Source organism: Nomascus leucogenys, chromosome 14 (assembly GCF_006542625.1).
Source record: "Nomascus leucogenys isolate Asia chromosome 14, Asia_NLE_v1, whole genome shotgun sequence".
NCBI lineage: Eukaryota > Metazoa > Chordata > Mammalia > Primates > Hylobatidae > Nomascus > Nomascus leucogenys.
Window position 1 is genome coordinate 6292331 of NC_044394.1, and position 27530 is coordinate 6319860.

General features: G+C 44.5%; 1 protein-coding gene across 1 annotated transcript in view; it reads right to left on the reverse strand.

Moving 5' to 3' along the window:
* Positions 1-27530, reverse strand: part of C14H17orf67 (chromosome 14 C17orf67 homolog) — a 46047-nt gene that overhangs the window by 4565 nt on the left and 13952 nt on the right. Inside the window, exons 3-5 of the mRNA XM_030827179.1 lie at positions 23398-23700; positions 22509-22609; positions 843-979 (exon numbers count right to left, since the gene is read on the reverse strand). Coding sequence (XP_030683039.1) covers positions 863-979; positions 22509-22609; positions 23398-23452 — 273 coding nt within the window. The 5' untranslated portion in view covers positions 23453-23700 and the 3' untranslated portion in view covers positions 843-862. The remainder of the gene's footprint in view (positions 1-842; positions 980-22508; positions 22610-23397; positions 23701-27530) is intronic.

A 27530-nucleotide genomic window follows, 5' to 3' on the forward strand; every position in this document is an offset into this window, starting at 1 on the left:
AAAGAGTGGTTAATAGGAGTGCCCCTGTGTCAATTCACAGTAGCACAAAATAAACAACAAAGGTATAAGATTTCTCTTAACCACAAAGACAAACTACCTGATTATATCTTGTCCTGCTTGGTCCATAAAACTTACAGAGGAGAAATGAAATTCACTGGGCTTACCCTCTGAAGGAATTTTGCTACCTTATCTAACAGGATTTGGAAAGGGGGGAAGATGATGAGGACAGACAGGGAGAAGCAAACAGCCTCATCTAGGCACAGAGGTACAGAGTTGGGGGCATGCAGGGTGTGGGGGGAAAGCTGGGCAGTCCCCTGCTGGTGGGATGAAAACAGAAGCCCCAGGGAAAGGGAAAGACAGAGGGTGGGCTGGGCAGATTGGCAGCCTTGAAGGCTGCAGGAAGGCAGTGGGGAACAGGAGTGAGATCTGGGAAAGAAGTTGTTGATCCTGATGACAGTGGTGACGATCGTGGTAGATGTCACAGGTTGACTCCACGAATGCTGAGCCCACCTGAAGGGACCCAAGTCTCAACAAAACACACTTCTCCACATTTGGGGTCCAGAGAGAGCTTTTCTGCATGGCAAATAGGGTCACATCCCTCCCCATTTTGGATCACTTTGTGATTCAATAAAAGTTGGACTCCCCCGTTTGTCCCCCAGTGCTCCTCTCAACCTGGCTCCCCACTACGTCTCCTGCCTCACTGTTGCCACCCCCACTCCAAACCTATAACCAGCTAACCAGCTGGCCTCCCTGAGGCATGGTCCAGAAAGTCTCCCAGCCCATGCCATGCTGTCCCCCGCCACTCCCTCAGACAGAGGCCTGGGAGAGAGAAGGAGATGTACCGAGGCTGGTCCTGATCCCCTTACACAGGATGAACCCTGTTCCTGTCACAGTGGGGTTTGCAGTGAGGATTCAGCCAGTGCTCCAGGAACTGCTCCTCAGCGCGATGCTCCAGGGCAAGCAGGTGGTGCATGTATTCCTGTCAAAACAAACCACACTGAAGAACGCTTCATCCACAGTGACAGCCGAGAGGTCAGCATGCATGGTGTGGCTCTGGCTCCCTAGACAGGGCAGGATGGGAGGACAGGCAGGGAGAAGAAATCAACGGCCACACCTGTGCCTCTCTGTAGGGAAGACCAGTCAGACTGACCCACCCAGTGGGCAAAATAAAGAAGTCTGACAATACTAAGTGCTGATTGGGTGGATTTCCATGAAAACATGGAACAACCACTTCAGAAAACATCTGATTGTCTGCAATCTAGAAATTTCACTCCTACTTTATACCCTAGCGCAGTGGACCTCAAACTTTATCAGATATCAGAGTCACCTGGAGAGCTTATTACAACACAGATTGCTGGGCCTATCCTACAGTTTCTGACTCAGTAGGTCTTGGGTGGGACTTGAGAAGTCGCATTTCTAACAAGTTCCTAGCTAATAGTTATATTGCTAGTTGCTCTGAGAACAAGAGAAACTCTTATATCAGGAGAGGCGTATAAAAATGTTTATAGCAGCAATAAATTTGTCATAGCAAAACACTGGAAACATGCCAAATAGCCACTTACAGGAGAATGAATCAACAAATTATGGTAGGGTTATGCCATGGAATATTATACAGCAGAGAACATAAATTATACTGTAGCTACATACAACAACATAGGTGGGTCTTAGAAATAGCATACTGAGTGAAAAGTCCAAGTAACTACATTTATAGTGTGACACTATTTTTATGAAGTTCAAATATGCATAACTAAATCATGTAATATATTACTTATGGCTATATGCATTTCTGATAAAATCATCTTTTTTAAAAGACAAGGGATAAGCAGAAGAAAGATAGGGTTGCTATGCTAATATCGAACAAAAAGACTTTAAAATATTTAATAAATGGTGCTGGGAAAACTGGCTAGCCATATGTAGAAAGCTGAAACTGGATCCCTTCCTTACACCTTATACAAAAATTAATTCAAGATGGATTAAAAACTTAAATGTTAGACCTAAAACCATTAAAATCCTACAAGAAAACCTAGGCAATACCATTCAGGACATAGGTGTGGGCAAGGACTTCATGTCTAAAACACCAAAAGCAATGGCAACAAAAGCCAAAATTGACAAATGGGATCTAATTAAACTAAAGAGCTTCTGCACAGCAAAAGAAACTACCATCAGAGTGAACAGGCAACCTACAGAATGGGAGAAAATTTTTGCAACCTACTCATCTGACAAAGGGCTAATATCCAGAATCTACAATGAACTCAAACAAATTTACAAGAAAAAAACAAACAACCCCATCAAAAAGTGGGCAAAGGACATGAACAGACATTTCTCAAAAGAAGACATTTATGCAGCCAAAAAACACATGAAGAAATGCTCATCATCACTGGCCATCAGAGAAATGCAAATCAAAACCACAGTGAGATACCATCTCACACCAGTTAGAATGGCCATCATTAAAAAATCAGGAAACAACAGGTGCTGGAGAGGATGTGGAGAAATAGGAACACTTTTACACTGTTGGTGGGACTGCAAACTAGTTCAACCATTGTGGAAGTCAGTGTGGCGATTCCTCAGGGATCTAGAACTAGAAATACCATTTGACCCAGCCATCCCATTACTGGGTATATACCCAAAGGACTATAAATCATGCTGCTATAAAGACACATGCACACATATGTTTATTGTGGCACTATTCACAATAGCAAAGAGTTGGAACCAACCCAAATGTCCAACAACGATAGACTGGATTAAGAAAATGTGGCACATATACACCATGGAATACTATGCAGCCATAAAAAATGATGAGTTCCTGTCCTTTGTAGGGACATGGATGAAACTGGAAAACATCATTCTCAGTAAACTATCGCAAGGACAAAAAACCAAACACCGCATGTTCTCACTCATAGGTGGGAATTGAACAATGAGAACTCATGGACACAGGAAGGGGAACATCACACTCCGGGGACTATTGTGGGGTTGGGGGAGGGGGAAGGGACAGCATTAGGAGATATACCTAATGCTAAATGAGTTAATGGGTGCAGGAAATCAACATGGCACATGGATACATATGTAACAAACCTGCAATTGTGCACATGTACCCTAAAACCTAAAGTATAATAAAAACAAAAAACTATGAGAAAAAAAAAAAAAGAAGTGAGATTGCTGAAAGGAAAAAAAAAATGTTACTAGAAATAGAGAAGCATTTTGTAAAAATAGTCTGGCAGTTCCTTACAGTATTAAACATAGAATTACCATTTGTACTCCTGGCTAGCAACTGTACTTGTAGGTATATACCCAAGAGAAACAAAAATGGATGTCCATACAAAAACTTGTATACAGATGTTTGCACCAGCATCATTTGTCACAGCCAAAAACCAGAAGCAACCCAAATGTCCACCAATAGATGAATGGATAAATAAAATGTGCTACTTCCATATAATGGAATATTATTTTGCAATTAAAATGAATGAAGCAGTGATCCCTGCTACAACATTGATGAACCTTGAGAACATTATGCTAAGTGACAGAAGCCGGTCACAAAGGACCACACAGTGTATGATTCTGTTCATATGAAAGGTGGCCAGCCCCATACATTAATCTGTCCACAACAGAAAGCAGCTCCTTGCCCTGACCAGTCCTGCCCCTTACTGTGGCCAGCATCTCCATCTACTCAGGAACCCGCTCCAGAACATGAACTGTCATTGCCTCCCTCACCCTCAAACTCAACATAAGACTGAGCATCGGGACGTTGAGGCTATCTCCTGGATAGTTCTCAGATGCTCTCCCTCGTCTCTGCCACTTCCCTAGGTCAGGTCTTCACCATTGTCCACCAAGGCTGCCGCAGACTCCTTACCCCTCTGTCTGTCCCACCCCTCTGTGTTGCATTCCTCCCACCCCATGCCTCCTCCCTCCCCCATCCCTGCTCCACTCTGACAGAGTGACCCAAAAGGGTCGAAGGTGGCCCACCAGGGCCATCTTCCTCCTCGAAGCCTTCACCAATGCTGTCTACCTGCAAGGAGTCAGCGTCTGTCTCTACCCATGGGTTTTGTCTGTGGCTCTGGATAATGTACTTGCAAGCCAGCAGATGAGTGCAGCTTTGGGTAGGATTCCCCACCTTCCCCCACTCCTCCCAACAGCAGGGAGTGGCCCTGCCCTCCCACCTTGGTCTACAATGGTCATTGACAGCCTTTGTTAATCTCTGTGCTTCTCAAGAACACAATTTCTCCCTGAAATGTTTGCCTGAAGAGACTTTAATGAAGGGAACATTCATAGCCATGTGAGTAGGGTTAAGGGAACTACCAAAGAATATTCTAGCACCCAGGGACTAGCAATAGAGGGCAGTCATGACCATGTCTAAGTTTGCAGGGCCAAGGGTGGAGAACCCTTAGAGGAGCCATCAGGCCTGGGGCCAGGGGGTTGGGGCTGCTGTGGTCTCGCGGGCACAGCACAAGCTTTGTAAGGCAAGGAGGGAACAGGGAACAAACAGCCCATCCTCTCCCTCCTCTTCCCCTCAATCTCCTGCAGGGCCCAATCAGAAGCCAGCCGGCCAGGGAACCAGGGGATTCAGTCTACAGGAGTCAGTCTCCTTGAGCACAGAGTGGGGCACAGCACGGTGGAGAATGGACTGGGGTCAGGGCAGAGAAAAACCACGTCCATACCAGGATGATGAGGAGTGGCAGGTGTGCTACCACCAGAGAAGGGAGCAGACAGCACAAATAACAGAGGGCCATGATAGGGCCTCTCTGCAACCTGCAGCTCATCAGCCTCTGAACACACCCATCCTTTGCATGAAATTTTTGTCTTTGCATCTCCTCTCTCAGTTTGCTTGTGCTCTGCCCTTTATCAACAGGAATGTCACTTACAGCCTTTAGGGCTGGCCTTCTCCTCCAAATGTGCCTTGGTCTTCCCCAAAGCCAGTTCAGGCTGCGAATTTTCTGTATATGGGTTACTCATGGCATTATGTCCTATAAGTGATGCGTAAAACAGAAAAATGATAAATCAACAGGACCTCTCTTAAATAAAAGAATAAAATGTGATTTCTCTTGTTTTAGTCAGTTATAAGGTCTCCTCCTTCCCTCTCCATCTTCTGGTGCAATCTCTGGCCTATAGGCACTGCCTATCATACTGAAGGTGGTTCATCATATCTCTGTTCATGGCACCGCATTGCTAGTTAAGCAAGAAGCTTCAGTGCACTCCTCTTCCTTGCCCTCCCACCATCCAAGCAGCCTAACTCCTGTGAATGATCCTGAATCCCTTCTACCCAGCCCGACTGCCTCTGCCCAGCTTAGGCCCCAGCCCAGGCCCCAGCCCTGGGGCTAGATCCCTGCCACAACCTCTGCAGGCTCTTACTACCCCTTGTCTTACCTTCTTCCTCTTGTGGAGTTTTTTTATTGTTTTATTTTGTTTCTTAATAGGCATTATTGTTTAGAGCAGTTTTAGGTTCACAGCAAAATTGAGCAGAAATATAGCATTCCCATATATCCCCTGTCTTCACATAGGCACAGCCTCCCCCACTACCAACATCCTCCACCAGCATGGGATATTTTTTACAGTTGATGCACCTGCATTGACACAGCATCATCACCAGTCCATAGTTGAGATTAGGGCTCACTCTTGGTACTACACAAAGGCATGGCAGTCGGGCATCATGGCTCACATCTGTAATCCCAGCAATTTGGGAGGCCGAGGTGGGCAGATCACTCAAGCTCTGGAGTTCGAGACCAACCTGGGCGACGTGGTGAAACCCTGTCTCTACCAAAAATACAAAAAAAAAAATGAGCTAGATGTGGTGGTGCATGCCTGTAGTCCCAGCTACTCAGGAAGCTGAGGTGGGAGGATCTCTTGAGCCCAGGAGGTAGAGGTTGCAGTGAGCTGAGATCGCACCATGGCACTCCAGCCTGGGAGACGGTGCGAGCCTTTGTCTCAAAAAAAATAAATAAACACAAATAAAAATAAAAGTATGGCACCAACATCTGCTTCTGATGAGGGCCTCAGGAAGCTTCCACTCAGGGCAGAAGGTGAAGGGGAGCCAATATATACAGATCACATGGTGAGACAGGAGGCAAGAAAGAGAGAAGGTGCCAGGCTCTTTGCAGGAATCCGTTCTCATGGGAATTAAGAGTGAAAACTCCCTCATTACCACCATTCATGAGGGATCCACCTCCATGACTCAAACACCTCCCATAAGGCCTCACCTCCAACACTGGGGATCAAATTTCAACATGAGACTTGGTGGGGCCAAACAAACCACATACAAACCCTAGCACTACCATTGCAATATCACAGGGAACAGTTTCACTGCCCTAAAAATCTGCTTTGCTCTGCCAGTTCATCTGCCTAACCCCTGGCAACCACTGATCTTTATACTGTCTCTATAGTTTTGCCTTTCCCAGAACGTCATGTAGTTAGAATCACAGAACATGTAATCAAATGTTCTGATTGGTCTCTTTTCTTTAGTAATATGCATTTAAGTTTAACTCCATGTCTTTCCATGGCTTGATAGCTCATTTTGTTTTAGGGTTGAATAATATTCCATTGTCTGGATGTATCATAGTTTATTTATTCATTCACCTGGACATCTTGGTTGCTTCCAAGTTGGAGTAATTATGAATAAAATTCCTATAAACATCTGGGTGCAGGTTTTGTGTGGATGTAAGTTTTCAACTCCTTTGGGTAAACACCAGGGAGTGTGATTATTGGATCGTATGTTAAGAGTAGGTCTGGTTTTGTAAGAAACTGCCAAACTGTCTTCCAAAGTAGCTGCACCGTTTTGCATTTCCACCAGCAATGAGTGAGAGTTCTGTTATTTCACATCCTCACTAGCATTTGGTGTTGTCCATGTTCCAGATTTTGGCCATTCTAATAGGTGTATAGTGGCATCTCATTGCTGTTTTAAGTTGCATTTCCCTAATAATGTATGATGTTTCACATGCTTACTTGCCATCTGTATATCTTCTTCAGTAGATGTCTATTCAAGTCTTTTGTCAGAATGGGTTTTTAAAACATAAAGAACAAAAATAGCTTTACTGGTTTTTATTTTTATCACAACAGTGATACATATTACTTTCTTAAAGTCATGAAAAAAAAAAAGAAAGTTATAAAGAAGAGGCTGAAAAATCCCTCTTGATTTTTCTGTATCCTGTTGCAAACTAATTTTTTTTTTTTTTGAGACGGAGTCTCACTCTGTCACCCAGGCTGGAGTACAGTGGCGCCATCGCAGCTCACTGCAAGCTCCGCCTCCCAGGTTCATGCCATTCTCCTGCCTTAGCCTCCTGAGTAGCTGGGACTACAGGCACCCACCACCACACCCGGCTAATTTTTTGAATTTTTAGTAGAGATGGGTTTTCACCGTGTTAGCCAGGATGGTCTCAATCTCCTGACCTCGTAATCCGCCCGCCTCAGCCTCCCAAAGTGCTGGGATTACAGGCGTGAGCCACTGTGCCCGGCGGCAAAGTGATATATTTTTTGAATTTACCCACGTTGTGGCCGGGCACGGTGGCTCAAGCCTGTAATCCTAGCACTTTGGGAGGCCGAGGTGGGCGGATCATGAGGTCAGGAGTTCGAGACCATCCTGGCCAACATAGTGAAACCCTGTCTCTACTAAAAATACAAAAAAAAAAAATTAGCAGGGCGTAGTGGTGGGCGCCTGTAGTCCTAGCTACTCTGGAGGACTGAGGCAGGAGAATGGCATGAACCCGGGAGGCGGAGCTTGCAGTGAGCCGAGATGGTGCCACTGCACTCCAGCCTGGGGGACAGCACCAGACTCTGTCTCAAAAAAAAATAAATAAATAAATAAAAATTACCCACGTTGCTTCTTCACTTAAAATGCCTGCATGCCTCCCACTGGTCTCAGGAGAAAGTTCTGATTCCTTAAAGTGGCTAAGGGCTTTCCATGACCAGCTACACCCATCCCCTGAGCCTCTTCTCTCACCATCAATACACTTGAGCTTTGTTCTCCATCTTTCCCTGAACGGGCCATGCTTGCTGTTCTTTCTAAGGCTTCCAAAACACCTGTTGTTTGCTCTGCCTGGAACACCCCTGTACCTTCTTATTTTCCCGTCTCACTCTTACCTGACTTTTCAGCCTCAGCTTAGATGTTACTTCCTCTAGGAAGCCTTCTCACATTCCCTGTGACCCCACTTCTCTGGGTCCCCAAAGCTCCATAGACTTTTCCCAGCATAGCCCTCCCTGGTCATCTGTGTGGCAGTGAGCTCTCCCTGAGAGTGGGGACTTCATTGGCCTGCCTCATACTGTTTAGTGGAGGTGGTAGGTGGGTTGACTCATATAATGATATCAAAATTGGATGTTCCAGCTGGGTGTGGTGGTGCACACCTGTAAGTCCTTGCTACTCAGGAGGCTAAGGCGAGAGGATTTCTTAAGCCCAGGAGTTTGAGGCTTCAGTGAGCTATGATCGTGCCACTGCACTCCAGTGCAGGCAACAGGGTGAGGCTCAAACAAAACTCAAACCAACAACAAAAAACTTGATGTTCTTTTATGTTCCCTCCAAAAGAGAATGGATAGAGATGGGAATGATTTTTAACTTGGAGTGTGTTTTTTATATTGCCCTGAAGGAAATGTTGGTGCTGTAATTATAGGATGTGAACCATTGCAAAGTATGCATAGAACAGGTCCATACAAACAGCAGGCCAATAATCAGAGAAGTGGCATTTCTCCTTAGTATGAGTTGACATACTCAGTCATATCTGTGATGTGATTAAATTGTTTTTGGCATGTATCAATATCATAAAAACTCTAAATCATGGAAACCTTCCTATGGCATTAAGAAGGCTTTAATAAAGGGTCCACTTTAGAACTCTAAGTTTTTAAGTTTTTAGAACACCCTCTAGGAACTCTGCATCCTACATCAAATGTAGTCACTTAAAAAAAAAAAAAAAAAAGGAATGTGCAAAGGAAGGAGTTATGAAGTGTCCAACTTTTCTGATTTTTTTTTCTTTCCCCCAGGACCCATGCAGTTTGGATTTGTTTTGGTTATGGTTGTTGTTTTCATTTAAGTCATCAAAATACACTCAGTGTTCTGGCAGGGAGTCTCTGGGTCAGCTGGGGTAGAGGGCAGATGGTGAGAGGGCTCCTTGTGGGATCCAACAATGATTCCCTGGCTGCTTTCTGAACATGTTTGCGGATTTTGGGCTGAGTTCCTTCCCTATCCAGGGAGTCTTTGGCCAGAAGAATAGTAATTGGGAGGAACAGGAAGGCTGTGTGCAGTCTTGTAAATAAGGAACAACAAGTTCCCAGCACATAACTTTACTTGTTCAACTATTCTGTGGAAGCAGCACACTGAAGGAACCCCTGCTGCCTGCTTCTTGCTGGCCTGTTTGCCAGACAGGGAGGAATAGAGGCTAAGAGTCTTGAGTCTCCTTCAAACCTGGACCCTGTCATTATTGCTTTACCTCTCCAGCCTCAATTTGTTCATCTGCAAGATGGGGATTGCATTAGCACTTGCTTCCTTAAGTTAGTTAACTTGCTTCCTTGGGTTATTAAATGAAATGGTGCAAATAAAGTTTTGTGCCAAATAAGTAGCCTGCATTTGTCCCTCCAGATCCATTCTGTCTCCCTTTTCCCCTGGCCGTGGGACCCAGATTAATTGTCGCCATAGACTCCCTTGGCCTGTGGCTTCTGGTTGAGTTTCATCAGTGGGAGGCAACAGAACGGATTAGAAGGTAGGAGGAGGGAGAGGCCAGGGTATTCAATCCCCTAGTTCCTCACCAAGGAGTCACAGCCACACCAAGCATAAATACAATCTCAAAAGAAATCATTTCAGCTTGAACGTCATCTTTTTAAAGAATTTCCACAGTTCACCTCAGCAATTGGCTGCATCCCTCTCCTGAAGGCCACAGCTCCTAGGAGGCTGTCCCCTCCAGCTCTGGGAACCATCTGCCTCCCTTACCCCTTTACGGTCTAGAGGTTGTTAACCCTGATCTTTTATTATTTCTAGCTGGTTTACCTTAATCCTGCCTACGCCTTTGTAAAAAGTCTCTTTATTAAACACTCCTCAGGTACCCAGTCTCCTGCTGGGACCCCAATACTATAGGGCCTTGGCACATGATTCTTGGCATGTAGTAGGAATGCATTAAATGCTAGCTGTTAACTTCGGCTACTATTAGATAACAAAGATCTGAGTACACATCAAGATTGTGAAGGAGAGCATCTTTCCCAGGAACTGGTACACAGGAAACTTTCCGTAAAGGCTTGTTGAAGAAAAGACTACAGCATCATTCTTCAAAGCGTAAGCTGTGCTCCCCTCAGGGGCCCATAAGGCCAAACTATTTTTAGAATAATACTCACATTATTTGTCTTCTTGCTGTATTGGCATTTTCACTGATGTGCCAAGGCAGTGGTAGGTAAAATGACTGGCGCCTTAGCAGGAATCCAGGCAGTGGTACCCAATTCTATTAGCGGTTATCGTATCCTTCCCCACCACGCACTTACAGTACGAAAATAAAAATAAAACATTCTTAAAATGCCAGTTGCCCTGAAGAATGCCCTGGTGAAACAGTACAGAGCGACCCAAAAGGGCATATGCAGGCAGTACTTCTGCTGTATGACAAAGTGCAATGGTTTTCACAAGGAAAAGCATGTGTGCAACTGCTGGTGTTGAACTGGCTATGCGTGTTTTATGTGCATGTTGGGCAGACATCTTGACAATAAATGAAGTGAGCCTGTCACCTCAAGGAAAACAATTTACGGTATTTATTAAATTGAGCTTCGCAGAGGAAACCGGATTTTGGAAAACTTGCATCTGCTACAGAAGGCTGGCAACTTCCCAATACTTAAAGACTTTTATAATGACGTCACTGGTGATATTAACGAATGTCACTACTGATACACAGCACCTTTTATAATTATATACTCATTTGCATCTTTACTCATTTAATCTCTGTCTCTCTCAGCCAAATATTCAACCAGATTTTTTACAGCAGTGATCAAAGTATATCTGGTCTGTGGCTTAGTGCTTGGCACACAGTAGGACCACAACAAAGCTCATTGGAAAAATGTATAAAGGAGCAAATGAATAAATGAAATAACTGTTCTTTCCCTATAATATTGCTAAATCCTCCCTGGAAATTTTCTTGATATCTGTGTCAATCTGCTCATTGTAACAGCCTAGGCCAAATGTACATTAAAAGCACCAAAAAGTAATATATATTTCACATTCCTAAACACCAACTGAAAGAATCATTGAAGAAAAACAACCAAAACAGACACACACTGAGAATAAGAAAGAAATGAGCACTGGTTTCCATGACATTTCACTATTTATTTAAAATGTTAGGAAAACGAATATGCCACAAAGGCTTAAAAAGAAATCATTAGTCAAATCAAATGGCAAATTGCAAATCTGCTGAAAACCACAAATTCAACAATTGCATTGGCTGAGTTAGAAATGGCCCAACATTAATGATAATCTCAAATGTTCCTGAACCAAGGAAGAAGGGGTATATGGAAAATGAGTTTTAATTTCTTCAGATTCCTTTCTCCAAGTGGGGGGGGTGTAAATCAAAGCAAAACAAAAACCAGTATCTGTGTTCCATGTCAAATGCCAACTGTAATGATTTAAGTAAATTATTTCTCAGTAATTAGAGCAGAAATTAAAAGTAGTCCTTTATTATGGCTCTGGAGTGGTATGATAATGAACTTAAATACCCACCAGAACTTGACCTATGCTAAGAATCATAAAGTGGACAGTTATTCTATCAAGGCAGGACCTTTTTCCAAGAAGGCAAAATCCTTCCTGTGACATTTTTGCAGAATTAAAGATCAATCAGCATTTGGAAAAATTATTTTGCTCATTAGTACAAGCAATGTAATCCCATAGACAGAATGGTGGCTCAGAACTTAACTGCACTGGAATACTGAAGGCTCCGTCCTAAAGAAAGGCAGAACAGTGTTGTGGGCAATTTACACCTCGGTCATCCAAACTGGCCTTTGAGGTAATGGGGAACAAAAGGGTAATGGAGTTACTACATACATTTGTCAAGGAGCTAAACATGAAAGTATATTTTACAAAGACTACTTACAATAAAGCTAAAATGATTTATATTTGCCCAACAAGAACATTCCTTAAAGGATCACAGGCCAAAATGGAACCCTTCCAAGGAAAGTATATTCCCAGGTTTCACAAGCTCTTACAAATATAATCACAAAACAAATAATTTAAGCTTGAATGTCATCTTTTTAAAGAATTTCCACAGTTCACCTGAGCAATTGACAAACAACCTCTTCCCTAAAATTTGAGTAGATTAAGAGAAATTTAATGAGTCTAAGTGAGGCGACAGAAAATATTTCTTTGGAATAACCTCCAGGTTTTATAGCAGAGCTATATCCCACAAAATTTCTACCCTGGAGAGAAGCAAAGGAGAGAATGGAAGAAGTAACAATCATTTAGTAAATGCCAATACTGTACGGTGCTTGGTGGTGGGGACCCAGAAGTAAAACAACTAGTCCATCTCCTCAAGTAATTTAGAACAGTCTGGTAGAGAGACATAAAAGAGTCAAAAATAGCAACCTTGCGCTGCAATCGCTATGCTAGCGGGATGTTCTGATTTACTAGGGGGAGGCACCAGGAAGCCCTCTCAAAAACGAAATCATTTAAGGTGAGTTTTTGGGGATGAATAAGAGTTAACCAGGTAAACAAGAGAAGAAGATACAACTACAAAAGCAGGTGCCATGGGAAGAGAACTTGCAACACACCATCATCCCACATACATTGTTTCTGCTCATGGATTTCCAATGCCAATGAATGGCACTAAGTTGCCTGTACAAAACCCTACGCGTCATTTTTTATCCCTGCTCCTCCCTCCCTGCACCCACTCCTCCTGCCCCAGCAACAGCCCACTGGTCTCCAGTTCAAGATACCATAATCATGTTCCCATCATATCTCTACCTTAAAACCTCTACTAGAATACTCTCTCAGAAGACGGTGACATTGAATATTAAAAATAACATGAATTGTTTAAAGTCTTTTGGAAAGCAATTCAACAATGTATACTAAAAGCTTTAAAAATATTCTGATTCTTGGACCTAGTAATTCATTTTCTGGGAATATACCCATAGAAAATAACTTAAAATATTAAAAGTACTTTATGCACAAAAACGTTCTGAGTGTTCTTTATAACAGAAAGATATTGGAAATGATCCAACTATCTAACAAAAGAGGATAATCATGGTTACAAATAGATTATAATAATATGAGGACATGTGTATGTTAATATTAAGGGAAAAACAGGATAGAAAATTGTAGATACTTTTTAAATATATACGAAGACTAAAAAGAAATACATTTTTTAAATGCCTCTCTTTGGGGAGAAGGGACAGGACTACAGTTGATTTTACTTTTTTTTTTTTTTTTTCTGAGACAGAGTCTCACTCTGTCACCCAGGCTGGAGTGCAGTGGCATGATCTCGGCTCACTGCAAGCTCCGCCTCCCAGGTTCATGCCATTCTCCTGCCTCAGCCTCCCAAGTAGCTGGGACTACAGGTACCTGCCACCACACCTGTCTAATTTTTTTTATTTTTAGTAGAGACGAGGTTTCACTGTGTTAGCCAGGATGGTCTTGATCTCCTGACCTCGTGATCCGGCCGCCTCAGCCTCCCAAAGTGCTGGGATTGCAGGCGTGAGCCACCGCGCCTGGTCTACAGTTGATTTTCTTTTATTCTTTTGACTCCTTCTTGGTTTCCAATTTTTCAATAGTACATGTGAAAGGTTTAAATATTTTTAATTATACAAGTAATTAGTATACAATTCAAACATCAAACCACTACCTTTAATCCTAGTCTCCTAAATGAGATGATACAGTTAAATGTCAACTGATTACCTCTCTAGACCTTCTTTTAGAAATTTACATGCATATCGATGTACCTATATAAATACTGCATATAGTATTGTTTTGGGTGTGAGTCCTAGGAAGGCAGAATTTTACTCTGTTACCCAGGTTGGAGTGCAGCAATCATAGCTCACTTCAGCCTTGAACTCCTGGGCTCAATCGATCTCCCACCTCAGCCTCTCCTGAGTAGCTGGAACTACAGGTGCACGCCATCCCACCTGACCAGGACTGTGAATTTTATTCAGAGTAAGACAGGAAGTCATTGGCAGGTTTTGAGCAGGAGAGGGTCAGGATCTTGTTTACACTTTAAGAAATGACTCTGACTGCTCCACTGAGAGCAAGACAGGAAGTAGGGAGACCATTACGAGATTATTGCTTAATCCACTCTACAGATAATTGTGGTGGAGGTGGCAGTGGAGGGTGAGAAGTAGTCAGGTTCTGGATTTGGAGGTGGTCCCCTTAGCCCAGTGTGGAACACTAAGGCAGCAGCTATTATGAGGGTAAAACAGTGAATTTTGTTTGGGGCTGTTAGATCTGAAATGCTTGTTAAATATTCCAGTGCAAACAGTGGTGTGGAGTAGACAGTCATGCAAATGACTGGGAAGAGGTCAGGCTGGAGACAGAAGTGTGTGCCGTCAGCAGGGAGGTGAGCTTTAAAGCCATATGGAGGGCAGAGCCCTGGGACCTCCTGACATTTAAACAACTGTCAGAGGCCAAGAATCCAGTAAAGGAAACCTAGCAGCGGGAGCCACCAAGTGGAATGAGAAGCCTGGGCGAGGCATGCTGGGAAAGTAGAAACCAAGTGAGCAAAGTGCCCAGAAGGAAGGAAGAGAGATCAATTGTGTCAAAACAAAACTAACATGTACTGGTTCCCAGTTCCAGGACGCCAGGAGCAGAGATGGACCACCTTTGCAGTTCTCCAAGATAGCACTTCTTGACTTGAAGGTGAACAGGGATCACCTGGGGGTTAGGGAGGCACAGATTTGCCTTCAGGAAGTGTGGAGAGGAGCCTGGGTCTGCATGTCTGACGGGATCCCAGGTAAGGCCCGTGCAGCCCAGCTGGGGATCATATTTTGAACAGCAAGAGCTTAGACCACAATCCTGAAAATCAACATAAGCACATTCATCACTAAGGAAACCTTCAAGGAAAGCTCAGAATATTTTTCCACCTTCTTCCCTCTAAACACAAACCTAGCCCTCCTTTTCACACAGCCTGATCTTCATTAATTTCTCCCCAAACAGATGTTTTTTCTCTGTCAGGATCTTGAGCCTTCATTATACCATGAGCTCTCTAACATGATGCGGCCACGTTGTCTAAAGTAGAAAGTCAAGAGGATCACTTGAGCCCAGGAGGCCAAGACTCCAGTGAGCCATGATCACACCACTGCACTCCAGCCTGGGCAACACAGTGAGACCCTGTCTCAAAAAAAAATAAAAATAAATAAATAAATAAATAAATAAATAAATAGTAGAAAGTCAATTCAGCTGAAACCTACATGCCTCCGAAAGGGATGTCTCCAAGCAAATTAGTTCCAGCCTTCGGAAAGGGTTCATTCCATTCCTATGAAGTCTAGAACCCTACTCTCCAAAATCTCTGAAAATGTGGGGTCAAGTTTATTCTGAATTATTCTCATAACCAATTTCTCTACCCCTGCAACTTCCACATTCTAGCCATTGCCTTGCTCTCTTGTTAGCCCCCACCACCCCATACAACACACCCCTGCCATCCACCATTCCCTCAAGGAACTGCTAACACAAAGTTTCTGTGTGTAGCGGACTTGTCCCAAGGTTTGCGGGTAGCAACGGGTAATAACAGCACAGAGCAGAAAGCAACTTTAAACTCAGTGTCGAGAGTTACCATAAAATAAATGTATCAGTTATTCCTGCTGCTGGGAATTTCAGTGGGTTGCCCTCCTTGGGTTCTACCTTCCCACCTTTCTCTTCATACGCTACCTCCATACGCTGCCTCCTTACACTCAAAATCCCTCCTTCTCTCTTACCCAGAGCCATCTGTCTCCCTCTGATCTCCCTCTCCATCCCCTCTGGGCCTTGCCTTCCTCCATCTAGGGTCCCCGCAAGATGTCCGTGCTCCTCTGGGTTGAATATTGGCCCTCCCTACGGTACAGGGTTACCCAGCAATCTTCTCAAAAGCACTTTGTCCTTCCCACCACCAAGTCAGAAAAGAACAGCTTCTTGCAGTGAATCAGCAAGATCTATGTCAAACAGTCTAGCCCTTTGTGTGCACGGGCACAGCTTGTCTCAACCTGTTTCCAAAAAGCCTATAAATCCACAGAAGCCAACCTCTGCCAATATTTAAGCCAAGTGTTAAGTTTATAAACATGGCTCAGTAGATCTTCATGGGGAGAGACTTCTGCAAATCTTCATACTTGTTTTCATTTTGAATTCTTAACACCTCCCCTAAAGCACCATTTGTTTACCCTCATCAATGGCCTCTTCCCTCTCTGAAAGTGTTTTCTTTTGCACAGTCCCTTAACAAGGAGAAGCAAAATAAAATAACCTGACCAGTCATCTCTCGGTAATTTAGAATGTGGAGGGGTGTGTGTGAGGGTATGTGGCTCTGTTCTCAAGGGCATATGCATTCTCCAATGATCACTAACTCTACTCATTTGCCCAAGTCCACTTGTTTGTCTCCTGGGTACCATGGCAAGAAGGTGCAATAGTCACTTCCTATTTCCCAGGTATGACAGCATCTAAAGGCAAGCATTTAAGAGGCTGTGTCCTGAACCTCTAAAGGGCCCCTGGAAACAAGATCTAATCGCATCATCCCCCTGCTTGAAATCCCTGTACAGCTCCCTACTGTGTACAGAAACCCAACTCTGCTGTGGCATCCAAGGACCTTCCAACCCAGCCTCACAACAACCTGGCGATGCCATCTGCCATCATTCCACATAACCCAGTTCCTCAAGTCAAGGCGAAAGTAGAAGAAGGGGCTGGAACTCAGACCTTCTGAAAAAATACTCAGTAAGGCCTTTTCAAAACACACACACACACACCCTCACACACCCCTCACACATGCACCCTCACACACACCCCTCACACACACCCTCACACATACACAGCCTCACACACACCCCTCACACACCCCTCACACACACCCTCACACACACACCCTCACATACACCCTCACACATACACAGCCTCACACACACCCCACACACCCCTCACACACACCCTCACACACACACCCTTACACCCTCACACATACACAGCCTCACACACACCCCTCACACATACCCTCACACATACACAACCTCACACACACCCCTCACACACCCCACACACAACCCTCACACACCCTCACACAGACCCCCCCACACACACCCTCATACAGACCCTCACTCACACCCCTTACACACACTCACACACTCTTCACACATACACCCTCACATACCCCTCTACACTCACACACACCCCCACACACACCCCTCACACACCCCTCTACACACACACACCTCACACAGACCCCTCACATACCCCCACACACCCCCTACACATACACTCACACCCCTTACACATACACCCTCACACACACCTGCACCTTCACACACCTCTCACACCCCTTACACACACCCTTACACACCCCTCACACATACTCCTCACACATACTCCTCACTCACCTCACAATCCTTGCACAGACCCTTCACACACACCCCTCAGACATCCCTCATACACCCTCACACACGCATCCCTCACACACCCCTCACACTTCTCACACAGGCCCTCACACTCCTTGTACAGACCCTTCACATACACCCCACACACCCCCACCTCACACACTCTTTGAACACACCCTTCACAAACACACCCTCACACACACCATCACACCCCTCACATACATCCTCACACACATGCATCGCTCTCCCACACCCCTCATGCACCCTCACACACACCTTCGCATACGCCTCACACACATACCCCTCATACAATTCTCACATTCGAATACACACACCCCTCACACATCCCTCACACACGCAAACCCCTCACACGCACAAACCCCTCACACACACTCCTCACACACATATACACCCTCACACATACCCTCATACACACACCCCTCACACACACACCCCTCACACACATTCACACACACATACACACATACACAATACTGGCAGCCAAATTCACAGCATGGTGCATCCATCCCACCCTCTTCTCGAGCAAAGGGACATCTGTGCGCAGCTGTTCTTGGCCTACACTCAGAAACAGGGAGGGTGAGGAGGTCTTGGCAAAAGGCAAAGAGCCAGAAGGGCTGGCTCCCAGGAGGCAAAGGTCTTAGCCTCTGAACTCCCTCCTTCCCAGGCTATGAAGATGTGGGCCCATATGGCAGCTCTAATGCCAGCCTCTGACCTCCCCTGGCCAGAGGTTCAGCCTCATCGGCTCCTCACCACCCAAGGACAAACCTGAGGCCACTGCCTCTTATGCTCCAACTGGGAGTGCAGGGCCAGGATCATTTTGACAGTCACAGTTAAATGCAGTAAATTACCTCTTTTTACGTGCCACTGACTGGCATAATTAATTTTGCTTTCAGTAAATCCATAAAAGAAGAAGTCAACAAGGAGACCCAAGAGGCGTGAGTGGGTCAAATAGTAAGTCAAGGATGTGGAGTACTCCCAGCAACAGGGCCAGCATGAGGTGAGGAGGCCTGTGGTTTCTAGGGACACTCCTCCAGGGGCCTCAGAATAAACTGCCTGACTCCTCACTCGGGTTGGTATCCTGCTGCCTCTGGCTCTTCTGTCACATTGCAGACTGGCACCAGGAAACCTGTGTCAGCCCCAAGGTTCTATCCAGAGCCCTACAATATGAGACCTGGAATTAGACATTCTGGAATCTAGGCCAGATTCCAGCCAAACTCTGCATTTCATAGATCAAAAAACTAGGCTTCCGGCCGGGCGCGGTGGCTCACGCTTGTAATCCCAGCACTTTGGGAGGCCGAGGCGGGCGGATCACGAGGTCAGGAGATCGAGACCACGGTGAAACCCCGTCTCTACTAAAAATACAAAAAAAAAATTAGCCGGGCGTGGTGGCAGGCGCCTGTAGTCCCAGCTACTCGGAGAGGCTGAGGCAGGAGAGTGGCGTGAACCCGGGAGGCGGAGCTTGCAGTGAGCCGAGACTGCGCCACTGCACTCCAGCCTGGGCGACAGAGCGAGACTCCGTCTCAAAAAAAAAAAAAAACAAAAAAACTAGGCTTCCAAAAGAGGGAGTGACTTACCCAAAGTCCACAACTAGTTAGCGGCAGAATATGGACTGGAAATGTACTGGGTGGAATATTCTTCCTGCCTCATCCCTACCCCCTGCACTGAGAACTCCTGGTCATCCTTCAAGCCACAGCTGGGTGGGCACCTCCTCTGGGAAGCCTTCCCAGCCTCCCCTTTCCTTCCAGTTAGAGCTTGAGACTCTCTTTTTGCAGAGCCACAGTCCACTGTACCAGATAACCTCGTTAGTGAGCCCAAATCAGGCTGGAGCACTCTGGCTCCACCTCCACACAATGGGCACCTTGGGTAAGGAAGAATGTCTGGTTTATCTTTCATCCTCAGTCCCTGGTGCTTAGTAGGGCACAGTCAATATAAAATCTAAGTGCACATCTTGATCAGCACCCACCACTTGACCCTCTCTTTTTGTCTAAACAACTAAGATACTCTCCATACCACTCAGTTCAACATTTAACAGCTTTCTAAATGCTTTTATGTTCCCAACTGGACCACAGGAGCTGGTACACACGTGGCTGATTTCTCCCAGATGGCCTAGCCCAGTGGTTCTCAGCCTCAGCTGCAGGTTGGCATCACTGGGGCTTTGGCCCCATCCCCCACACCCAGGTCCCACCCCAGGCCACCCCTCTGGGAGCGGGACCCAGGCATCAGAATTTAAATTCCCCAGGTGGTTCCAGAATGTAACCAAAGAAACACATTTCTAGAAAAAATATGATACCAGAAACTATTTGTTAATTCAGCCAATTTTGTGTGTGTTCAAGTGAATGCAATTATAGAGAGAGACAGAGACACACACGGCGTGACAGAGAGTAAACAAGAAAAAATTTACTTGGCAGTGTGTAGACTGGGTTCCTCTCCTTTGGCACTATTGACATTTTGGGCCAGATAATTCCGGGTTGTGGAGGCTGCCCTGTGCCCTGTGTGGGGTGTTTAGCAGCATCCCTGGTCTGTACCCACTGGGTACCAAAAGCAATGCCCCACACAGGTGTAACAACCAAAAATGTCTTCAGATATTGTCAAATGTCCCTGGGGATGAGGGGGCATAATCACCCATGGATGAGAACTACTGGTGTAGACTAGCCACCCAATGATTGACTGCATGTTTGTTTCACATTTCAATCGTAAAACATATGACCACTTTTCCAAACTGGACTGAATGCCCGAGGAATTCTGGACATTGGATGAAGTGTCTCTGAGAGGGACATAGAGGATGGGATGGTGGCTCAGCAATAGGTTCTGAGGCAAGAAGGAGTTACATGGAAACTAATCAGGTAGGTTCGAGGCAGTTAAGAGGGGCAGGTGGTGGTCAAGCCTATAAAAGATGAGCAAAACAAACCAGAAAAAGCCAGATATTCAGTAAAATTGCATAGTTGGAAGCAAGCAGAGGGCTGTCAAGGATTAAGGGAGCTGATGACCACAAGTGGGAAAAGGCAAACAGAGGAGGAGCTTTCATAAGTTTTTGAGCAGGGGAAGGACCACACAAAACAGGGTTTTAGGGCCAGAGTCTAGCCTGGCAACAACAGTTGCAACAATGGGCTGCAACAGTTCAAACCCACCTGTTCACCCACATCTATAATGCCTCAGTTAGGACAAAGACTGTTATTCCACAGACGGAGTTCAAAAGAGCCAGGTGCAGATGCTGGCACAGAAAATGTCAGGGGGCAGATGTGGGAGTCATTAGAGCTGCCTCTCGAGCACCTTGAGCAGGAGCCACTGCTTTGAGGACTCTTCAACCAGCTCCCCCAGCCCCTGCCGGGTCCCTGAGGAAGAGCTGCAGAACGGCCCCTCCAGGCATCATGCCAAAATCACAGGGGGCCAGCCAGAGCCCCCACCCCCCGCACACCCCCGCCCCCGGCCACCAACAAGATCCCTCCCTCCAGGCATCCTCCTCCCCATCACGGTTGTGCACATGCTGCCCCTCCTTCACCCCACCCCCTCCTATGCCTATCCTCCTTGCTCTGCCACCCCCACTCTCTTAGCTTCTCTATCTCTGCATTCCTTCTCAGCCCTTTCAGGGTTCCTCTTCCCCTCTCATTGTCTCAAACTCTCTAACAACCAGATCTGTACTCCCCCACTTGAAAAATCCTTCAGTTGTTCTCTACTAGATACAAGATAAAACCCAAGATACCTCTTATACTACAAAAAAAAAAAAATTAAAAGCCACATCTATCCCTAAGAGCCTGAAGTCATCTGTTCTTCAATCATACTGCATAGCAGCCATTTGCTTACTTCTGTCTCCACCACAGACTTTGAGCAGAAACCTACAGCCCCAGCACCTAGCAGGTACCAGGTACTTAATACTCAGAGGAGTACTTAACCATTTGCTGAGCACTTTCTAAGTGCTTTCCTAAGAAGTACTTTATTTTATCATCATAAAATAATTATTTTACATTATTATTTATAATAATAATATTATAGTAATATCAGCAATAGCATTTATTATCCCCATTTTATAGATGAGAGTACTGAGCTGCAGAAATGTGAAGAAACTTCCCCAAACTTACCCAGTTAGAAAACAGGGAGATTCAAACCCAGCCTGACCCCAGAGTCAGCACTCTTCATCACTGAGCAATACTGTATCTTAATAAGAGCCTTTAAATGAAATAATCTAATTATGCACGAGATTTTGCAGTGAATGAAGGTAAATGCTACTGCAGCTCCTTCTGAGCCTCAACATGGAGATTCAGGGAAGACAGGATAAGCATAGCGCCCAGATGAAGGGGCCAGGATGGGAGACCAGGCTGAGAGACACAGCTTCCCAGACATTCTAACTTTGCTGGGTCACTGCTACTTCTCTTCACTGGGTGGGGCTAAAATGCCACCAAAGTCAGTATCATTTTAGCAACAGGAGGAACCAAGCCAGGCCTGAACTGGGTCCGGGGCCAGCATAGCAGGGTCTAGTAACATCTACTCACAGAGGAAGCCTGGTTCAGAAAGACTAGGCAGGTGGATATCATGACCCCACAGTGCAGAAGTACGGCCAAAGACCAAAATCAGAGGGATGAGATCAGAGCAGAACCTCTCAGGCAGCTGGGGCAGAGATTCTCCCTGCCTGGACAGACCATCATTGACCAAGGATGCTGGTCCAGCCTGCTCCGGGGCCCAAGGGAAGAGGCAGGAGATAGGGTTAGCATTGGCTAAAGGGAACAGCTCCCCAGCAAGCAGGACAGGGGTGACATTCAGCAGCCCTCTCCAGATTCTGGAACTCCCACCGTTGGCCTCATTATTTTCTATTTTAAGTTACCCTGTTCACAACAGGTGAGTTGGGCTGGCACCTCCAAAGGAGAAAACGCATAGGTAAAAGATTGAGATTGCAAGTATCTTATACCTGAAACTCTAACCGAACCTCTAACTAGCAGCCCATGCTGGGACCAACACCTAGTTTCATAGTGAATGGCATTCAAATGATCACATTTTCTTTAAAACTGCCAGAGCCAAGCACTCACCCGCATTGGCTCATCGGGGAATCCGGGTTTGCTTGGTCTATCCTGTCGCCGAGATCTTAGAAGCTGTTTGGCCTGCTTCTCCGTCAAAATCGGGGAGGTCTCTGGAAAAGTCAGGAAGGTGCCTTAAGGACACTCAGGCTCAGGAGTTCATGAGCCATCTCAACAGTCCAAGGCAAAAGATTTGCAAGTTCGATTTTGGTTAAAACATGAAAGTTCTTTCCCTGGGACCTGTCCCAAAGGACCCAGCATTCCAGAGGGCTCAGGAAGGAATTCTGAATTGTTTCTAACACGATTAACTCAGAGCAAAAGCTGCACAACTTAAACATATTTACTGATTGCAATGGTCCATCTCTTTAAAAGTGGGTATTAATTTAATGGATCTTCAGTTCACTGGTCTGTGTCTCTTAGGTTTGCTTTCATGGAAGTTTTTTTAATCCTCAATATGCTAAATCAAGTTTAAAGTCATTACTGGAAGATACCCAGTGATAACAATATTATGTTAAACTTGATCATCACAACCCCTCAAAGAAGATAGTATAAAAGTGCTTTGATAATTACTTGCAAATTCTAAAATATATTATCATAATAAAAATATATCAAATTTTGGTGATCTCATAGAAACCCTAAAATAAGCTATCAGAAGCTGGAGATTTATCAGCATTTTTGAGAATTAGTGCTCAAATACATTTAAAGATTTTTTTAAAAAATATAACGTATCTTTAATGATAAAAATTCTGGAAGCCTGCTCTTATGGAAAAATAAGAAAGGAAAGAGCATTGAAATATCTATATACACTATATATTATTTAAAATTAAAAAATTAAATATCAAATAGACTATTATTTATCATGTCAGCATAGAAATAGGCTGTTTTTGGAGTCAGTGCTCACCTGAGAAGACAGTCAGTAAGGTAAGAGACAGCACGAGCACAGGCAATGTCTTCATCCTGCCTTGGTTCCTCTGCCTCTTGCTGAGTGAATCCTCCCAGACTGAGTCAGCCAACTTGAAGGAAGCCACGCCAGGCCCTGCGCTTGTTTATGCTTTGACTAACAGGACTTACGGTATGATGCTGCATGTATCTGACTCTGAGCGTTTTAGTAATGACCACTGAAATATTTTCCTCCGAATTCCCATAAATTTTCATCCTGAGGAAGGAAATTGTTCCTCTGTAATATGACTTCCAGAGCTTGAATCTGAAAAAGCAACATGTGATATTCACTTCATTTAAACAGACAGATAAGCACCAGACAGATGTTTGTGAGTGTTTCTCTGGAGCTTCCGTTTATGCTCCTGTTTCATTGAGAATTCATAATCTATTACACGTTTGTATCTTTTATGACATTTTTCTAAAGCCCATTCACCAGTCTAATTTGATCTTCCCAATAATCTCAGAGGTAGGCAGGGAAATTAGCAAGGGGCATCACGAGTGGGGAAAAACAATTTTCAGCTGACTTTAGAGACAGAAAAACAGAGTTCAAATCCTAACTTCAATTTTTTCTAGCAATGTAGCCTTAGGTAAGTGACTTACCCTTTCTGAACTTCAGTTTCCTCCCCTGTCAAAATGGGATAAGAGCACCTACCTTGTGGGGTGTGATAAAGGATGAGGGGAAAGCTATGACCTTCATGGCAGCTAGTACTATTCATCGTCCACTTCCATTTTACAAGTAAGAAAAGTGAGATTCAAAGATGTGAAATCAAGTTCAAGTTCACACATTATGGATGCCAAGATAGAGCCTACGTCTTCTGTCTTCAAACCTAGAACATGTGCTCTTCCCAGTAAGCCCCATAACCTCAGCGACAACTCCTCATCTTTTACAGGGCCTCACGAAACATGCTGTCATAAGACTGGAACCAGCCATGCTCCAGATTCAAGGGTATTTTTATAAAGACAACAAAAGTTTAAGAAGCTGAAGTCATTTCAAATTCAAATCATCTATAAATATCACATGAAGAAAGTTTCTTGTTTTGTTCTGGTTTGGTTTGGCTTGGTTTGGTTTCGTTTGGTTTTGAGATGGGGATCTCACTGTGGGTCTCACTTCAGGCTGGCGTGCAGAGGTTCACTGCAGCCTCTAACTCCCAGACTCAAGCGATCCTCTCACCTCAGCCTCCCGAGTAGCTGGGACTACAGGCACGCACCATAACACTCAATTAACTTTTTTATTTTTTTATTTTGTAGACACAGGGTCTCGCTATTTTGACCAGGTTGGTTTCAAACTCCTGGGCTCAAGTGATCCTCCTGCCTCAGCCTCCCAAAGTTCTGGGATTACAGGCATGAGACGCTGCTCTCAGCCTAAGAAATTAAATACATGATTAAAATATGTCTGGAAGGCATGTGACATTTATTTGGATAAAATTCTGTATTCAGAGAGATGATCTGATGTTTCTGTGGTCACTTTGCCAGCTCAAAAGAAAACAATACCCTATGTGTATTTCTCCAAATTTATGCTAATGTGTAACTGATATTAAACCTGAATGTGCTGCCCACACAGTCAGCATAAAGATATTTTGAGCACATTGTAAACATGAAAAAAAAAATCATGCAATGTTAGCAAAGTTGTCTCACGTGTTCATTTCCTCAAATATATATACGTATATATATACATATATATATATATATGTTTTTTTTTTTTTGAGACAGGGTCTCATTCTGTTGCCCAGACAGAAGTGCAGTGGTGCAATCACAGCCCACTACAGCCTCAACCTCCTGTGCTCACGATCTCCCATCTCAACCTCCTGAGTATCTAGGACTACAAGTGTGCATCTCCATGCCCAGCTGATTTTTTTTCTTTTTTTGTAGAGATAGAGGCTCACTATGTTAGCCAGGCTGGTCTCAAACTCGCAGGCTCAAGTGATCCTCCTGCTTCAGCCTCCCAAAGTGCTGGAAATACAGGCAAGAAAGAATTACTGCACCTGGCCCATTTGCTCAAAATTCGATATTTGATTTCATGCACTCTGCTGCTATTAACATCCTTCTGTTTTCACATAATTTTCAATAACTAAGGAATTTTAGAAGCATTTTTCTGTTTTTGAAACAGGGTCTCCCTCTGTCACCGAGGCTGGAGTGCACGAACTTGGCTCAGTACAGCCTCAACCTCCCAGGCTCAAGTGATCTTCCTACCTCAGCCTCACTAGTAGCTGGGACTACAGGCATGTGCCACCATGCCCAGCTAATTTTTGTATATTTTTGTACAGATAGGTTTTGCCATATTGCCCAGGCTGGTCTCAAACTCTTGAGCTCAAGCAATTCTCCTACCTTGGCCTCCAAAAATGCTTGAATTACAGATGTGAGCCAACACATGCAGCTAGTAGCATTATTTAAAAAAAAAGAAAAAAGAAAAATTGTCACGTTAAACAGCTTGAGTTTTGCATGTGTATATTCAAATTTTTCACTCCTTTTACTCTTTGTGGTTGGATAGAACACTATTTTGTTTTATTATATCAAATAAATATCTTCTGTGGGCCAGAAACAAAATCTATACTTAGCTATAAATTTCTAATGTGTCCAATGTAAATTTACAATAAAAGTATTTTTTGGCCAGGCATAGTGGTTCGCACCTATAATCTTAACACTTTGGGATTCCGAGGCCAGAGGATCACTTGAGCCCAGGAGTTCAAGCTTGCAGCGAGCTATGATTATGCCACTACACTCAAGTCTGGACAACAGAACAAGACCCTGTCTCCAAAAAAAAAGTATTTTTTTAAATTTTGCAACTTTTGTCTATATCAGCACTGTCCAATAAAAACATAAAGAGAGCCACAGATGCAAACAACATATGTAATTTAAATTTTCTCAGTAGCCACTTTTTTTAAGTAAAAAGGTTAAATATTTTAATATATTTTAACATGATGAAATATCCAAAATATTATTATTTTAACACATAATCAATATAAACAAGTTATCAATGAGAGATTTTATATCCTTTTTTTGTACGAAACCTTCAAGATCTGGTGTAGATTTTACACTTACACATTTCAAGTGCTCGGCAGCCACATGTGGCTAGTGCTACCATATTAGACAACAGGGATCTGGATCCTTCCGTCTCTAATGCCACCACCCAAGTCTAGGCCACTGCTTCCCTCACCCAGCTTCTGGCACCAGGCTCCCAAATGGGATTCTAGTTTCCCTCCCTGTTCACTTCAATCCGTTCTCCAGACAGCAGCAAGGATGATGAAACAAAGTATCAGTTAGACCTCATCACTTCCCTACATAAGATTTTTTCCTCAGCTTCCCACGAGAGTCAGAATAAAATTAAAATCCCTACCAAGCACGATAGGACCCTGTGTTTTTTGTGCCTACTGCCCTTTCCAACCTTACTCCAACCACTCCCCTCCTGCTCACTGCCATCTGGCCACACTCACTCACTTTCAGCTTAACAAGACCACTCCCGCCTCAGGACCTTTGCATGTACTTTTTCTCCCTCTTTTAATGACTGGATCTATCTCATCCTTCAGGTTTCAATTTGAAATTTCTCCTACTCAGGAAAGCCTGCCCTTACCAGCCTTCTTAATAAAAAGTTCCCTGCCCCCACCACCACCACTACTCTCCATCTCACAGCACTCACCATAATTTATACATATTGCATTTATTTGTTTACTTTTAAAATATCTGTCTCCTTCACTGGTAAGCTCTAAGCAAGCTTGTATTATTTTTATAATTTTTTAAAGCATAAGGAAACCTCTGGTGGACTGGGGTGGTGAGACTGGAGAGAGTCGGAGCCTGTATCACACCCTGGGAGGCTGCTGCAAGGTCTCAGGTGGGGAGGGCTGTTCAGGTGTGATACTGGCAAGACCATCAAATGCCCTTCAGCTTGGCCTCTGGATGTTGTCCCAAAAGAAGAGAGAGGGGGAGGAATATAGAAAGATCTAAAGAGCAAAGTGTCTTATCGTGAGTGTCACTCTGGCGGTGAGAATTCTCTTCTAAACCCCATGCCGGTTCTCAGGAAAAGCCCCAGCGGGGTAACTAGGTGAGTCGGCAAGGCTCCCAGCAGAAGACGCAATTCCCAATAAATCCACAAGGTGGCAG